Source organism: Trematomus bernacchii, unplaced genomic scaffold (genome assembly GCF_902827165.1).
Source record: "Trematomus bernacchii unplaced genomic scaffold, fTreBer1.1, whole genome shotgun sequence".
Classification (NCBI taxonomy): domain Eukaryota; kingdom Metazoa; phylum Chordata; class Actinopteri; order Perciformes; family Nototheniidae; genus Trematomus; species Trematomus bernacchii.
The window spans coordinates 899,894-904,893 of record NW_022987852.1 but is presented as its reverse complement, the minus strand read 5'-3'; the positions used below and the strand labels follow the sequence as shown (position 1 = coordinate 904,893).

The window sequence follows — 5,000 nt, the reverse complement described above, 5'->3', positions numbered from 1 at the left end:
CATGAAATCACAATGCATGAATTGTTGAGTTAAGAAACAGAAAACTAACATCTAACTCTGTCAGGTTCAAAGGTCATAAACTAGTGTTTGTGCTTTTATCTTTATTAATGTAACGATAAAGGACATGCATTCCTTCAAAAAGGAGTTCATTTGAACCTTAATATAACGTGCACCTTATTGAGCTCGTTTTCTATGCAGTTGTTGCTCCATTTTTAATCTTTATCTCTCTTTTGACGATACAAACTCAAACTAACTTTTGCTGTTTGTTTCACTTCCCCAGCAACTTTTAATGAACACGATAGATGGATAGGTAGGTAGGTAGGTAGGTAGGTAGGTAGGTAGGTAGGTAGGTGGGTGGGTGGGTGGGTGGATGGATGGGTAGGTGGGTGGATGGATGGATGGATGGATGGATAGGTAGATGGATAGGTAGGTAGATGGATAGATAGGTAGATGGATAGGTAGATGGATGGATAGATAGGTAGGTAGGTAGATGGATAGATAGGTAGATGGATAGGTAGATAGGTAGGTAGGTAGATAGGTAGGTGGGTAGGTAGATAGATAGATAGGTAGGTAGGTAGGTGGGTAGATAGGTAGGTGGGTAGGTAGATAGATAGATAGGTAGGTAGGTAGGTAGGTAGGTAGGTAGGTAGATGGATGGATGGATAGGTAGGTAGATGGATGGATGGATGGATGGATAGGTAGATAGGTAGATAGGTAGGTAGATAGGTAGGTAGGTAGGTAGATGGATGGATGGATAGGTAGATAGGTAGATAGGTAGATGGATAGGTAGGTAGGTAGGTAGATAGATAGATAGGTAGATGGATAGGTAGATAGGTAGGTAGGTAGGTAGGTAGATAGATAGGTAGATGGATAGGTAGATAGGTAGGTAGGTAGATGGATGGATAGATAGATAGGTAGATGGATAGGTAGGTAGGTAGATAGATAGATAGGTAGATGGATAGGTAGATAGGTAGGTGGATGGATGGATGGATGGATAGATAGATAGATAGATAGGTAGGTAGATGGATAGATAGATAGGTAGGTAGATAGAGGGCCCTGACGGCTCGCCACTGCACTTTTCCCTTTTGCGATATCGGTAAAAATGTGATCAAATGTTTAGCTCTAAAACAAAGTGAACTTAAATGTAAATACTAAAGGTTTATTAGGGGAGTTTGCGTTACCTTAGTAAAGACCTGTTGAGCATTAGACTGGTGTTTTCACCTCAGTGCATATGGAGAGGCTGTTTATTCCCAGGATGTCGACATTCCTCTTGAGATTTGCATCGTTTTCAGACAAATTCAAAACAAGTTGAAAACTCACTTGACGAACATCCAGTTCTTCTTTTCCGACGCTCTGAAGCGGCACAGGGGACGCTTACATCAGCATCTGTGGGTTGGCAGAGATCATAAATGGTTTGGACAGATGCTCTCACGTCAACTTTACCCATCAATCAGACCGATTTCAACCGGGCTTTATGAGAAGCACCTTCTTGGCTCCACTGTATTCATGAAATCATTGAGAGCCAACGTGATGGGACAAAGATCCTCCAGTAGAATAGCTTCTCTCTGAAAACAAAGAGCCGGTAAGAGTTGAAAGCAGCACAGCTGGATCAGGTTTAGTTTGGCAGGAGACGCCTCCCATCCTTTATGAAATGACAGCGACTGTGATTGTTATTATATTCTCCCTGAAGTCCACAGGTTTCTAAAACTGCAGTTAACCCTCAGCTCAGTGAAATGTCCTTCAGGAGCAGTCAGTCAGTCGGCTGTTTGTTCACCTGCAGAAATCATTTAAAGGGGACCTATCATGCAAAATGCACTTTTTGATGTCTTTTATACATAAACATGTGTCCCCGGTGTGTCGGGGAACTCACGCAGCGTCAGAAAATAAAACCCTTTCTCTTTTCCTCCGTACCCAAATCTTTTAAAAACGGGGGTACAACGAGCTGATACGGACCCACAGAGAGTTGCTATCAGAAACAATGCCTGACGTGTTTTGGACCTAATCTCGTCTTTGTTTACATTAGCATCGCTAACACTCAGAGCTAACCTGTACTGGAGAGCATGTGTGTGAAGAAGCAGGAAATAAAAAGGAACTCACCTTGTGGTATAACCGGCAAGAGAGAAAGCCTTTGAGCTCCATACTGTTTCAGAGACAATCCTTGATAATCCATGATATGGCGTTTCATCACGGCAGCATTTAGTTTAGACAGTAGCTGCCGGGTCCCGCATAAGCTCCGCCCCTCTTTTTTGATCATTCTTTTTGAAACAGGAAGTGAAATAGAGGGATATGAGGCATGGCTAGAATGGGTGATCTGTTTGGTATTTTGAGCAAAACACTTCATAGACATGTTTTTTATATATTTTCATATATCTGAGACCTATGCATTCCTCTGCATTACATGACATGTTACTTGTTAGACGCTTTTATCCAGAGCGACTTACATACTCAATACACAGGAGCAACTTGGGGTGAAGTGTCTCAGGGACACAACGACATGCTGACTGCAGTGGGGTTTGAACCTGTGCGCCCCTGATCCCAACACCACCACACTAACCCACTGCGCCACACGCCTCCCTCTGCATCATTAGTTGTTGCAGGTTTTCTCAATACCATATTGAAGAACATATCAAATATATGCTTACATTTAAACCTCGGTTTCTCCCCATAGCGATCAATAGAAACAAGTAAGATAAAAAAACCTATATATTTCCCTTTTCTTGTCAATTTATATTTTACACATTGTACTACAAAAAAAAACCCACAGCTTGAGTATTTAACCTTTTTCAGACACAGTTAGACAGGCTGTTCCACACGAGGCGTTCATGGCCATACTGTAACTCTCAGCGTCTCTGCTGACAGATGGTGTGACCAGCCTCTTTCCTTTCATCCACCTGAGAGATGGATCACAGTGGGATTAACCCCTCACCCTCCCCCCCCTCTCACTTCCTGTCATCCTAGGTCATCCCTCTCCCAGCTCCTGTCTCTTTTCTCCCTCCTTTGATCCCCCTCTCTCTCCTCTCCTCTCTCTCTCTCTCTCTCTCTCTCTCTCTCTCTCTCTCTCTCTCTCTCTCTCTCTCTCTCTCCCTCCCTTCCTCTCTGCAGAGTCTCAGGAGTGCTGCTCGAGTTTCTGAAAGATGTGGTGTGATTTCAGTCTCACAGAAACTCACACACACACTTTCACGTGGGTGTGTAATCGCTGCCAGCCAGAGGATTATTAAATAATACGGTGCACTAAACGTCTCTTTAACGACCTGTACGTCATCCTACTGGGAGAAACCTTGCCCGACGGATTCTGAGAAATAGGATTAATTCTGCCGTTTTCAGATCAAAAATCGTTTTTATTACGTTTCAACAATGCATAACCAGGGTTTGTCATTTAGAAATGGAAAACAAAACGTATGCATATACAAATGAAACAATGGTTTGTTCTGGTTATATGTACAAAGGGATAAAGAAAAGAACAACGGAAAACACAAACAATTACAACGGCTAAAGTAATCCCCTACATTCACGCATACACACGAATATTCACCGGAAATATTGTGTATATATGCATGTAATACATCGCATATACACAGATACACATCGACTGTGTACATACACACAAACAGATAAGCTATACATATAGTGGTCCCCAGGCTTTCTGAAATGTCCTGTTTGAATATAGACGTGAATATCTTCTGCTGTTTTGATGAACACTCGATGATGCTGTCACGATAACAGTTCGACAATAACATGACAGTTGACTTACCTCTCACATTATGTGCGAACTGGGAGTGGATAAACCAAAGTATCAGGTGCCTTCATTTGTTGTCTGTGTTTCACTATTCATATTATATTACTCAACTTTCATGTTTTAGCTCTGTTCTCCCTGCTTGTTAACGATACGATACGATAACACTTTAAAGGTCAGGTCTGAAATGCTCCTTGCATCACAGCAGCTCCATGTGTAACATCAACGTGGACATCAAGACACAACACATTGTCTAATGTTTGTGTGATTGCTGTGTGTTTCAGTCGGACTTGGAGCAGTATAAGACGGCTCTGTTGGACGCCGGCTGTGACCTCTCACCTCTCAACTACATCAAACAGTGGAAGTAAGTCTGACCAATGAGTAAGGGTCTTTTAAAAGCATCATGAAGCCACATATATAGTGGTTAACAGCTTTTGATTCTCTTATTTTGGTCATTTGTATGTCTTGTACCAACACACTATCTAAATAGGAACACTTTAAAGAAATCCCGTTTCAGTAACTAACGTCTGTGTCTTGTGAAATCTGTTGTCTGTCCGAGCAGAGTGTAATTCAGTCTGGTTTCCTCTCGTCTTTTTCAGAGCGTTTACCAAGATGGCTGCGACCCCGGCCAACTACGGCAACAGTGGAGTCAAACCCATGGGGTACGTTTGTAACACAAGGTAGTGTTTGCAGGATTATATAAGAAGTAGCACCACGATAGGCTCAGTGGTGTCAGCAGGTTTAGTGTTTTTATGAATTCAGTTTAAACAGGAGTTTTATTCAGAATACCAGCCTAACCCTGTCCTCCTCCTCCCCCTTGTTTCCTCCCCCCTTGTTTCCTCCCCCCTTGTTTCCTCCCCCCTTGTTTCCTCCCCTCTCTGCAGCCTATTCTCCAGAGTGATGAATTCTGGATCCCAGTTAGTCATGGAGGGAGTGAAGAACCTGGTATTAAAACAACATGTGAGTTTAACTCTCTACTGCTAGGAAATCTAAATCAATCAACTGCAGACTCAAAGTACGAGTCCAGCTGTACTGAAGGGATCCTTCTCTTATGAATGAGTTATTTTATCTTTCATTTACCTTTCATTCCAACAATTAACGGATGAATCGTGATGAAAAGTGGTTCAGCAGACACTTGCAGAACTAATTACTTTCCCATCAGCCCTATCTGCATTACGTGTTATTTGCTAATTAGCTAATGTTAGCAACATAACACGTTAAACTCTCACGTATCCAACACACGGTTCCTGTTGCGAGCTTCAACGGA

At 42.4% G+C, this 5,000-nt stretch overlaps 1 protein-coding gene across 1 annotated transcript in view; it reads left to right on the top strand.

Annotated features, from left to right (window-relative positions):
- Nucleotides 1-5,000, top strand: part of scfd1 (sec1 family domain containing 1) — a 39,556-nt gene that overhangs the window by 22,334 nt on the left and 12,222 nt on the right. Inside the window, exons 17-19 of the mRNA XM_034113451.1 lie at nucleotides 4,018-4,097; nucleotides 4,333-4,395; nucleotides 4,618-4,693. Of these exons, the coding sequence (XP_033969342.1) occupies nucleotides 4,018-4,097; nucleotides 4,333-4,395; nucleotides 4,618-4,693 (219 nt within the window). The remainder of the gene's footprint in view (nucleotides 1-4,017; nucleotides 4,098-4,332; nucleotides 4,396-4,617; nucleotides 4,694-5,000) is intronic.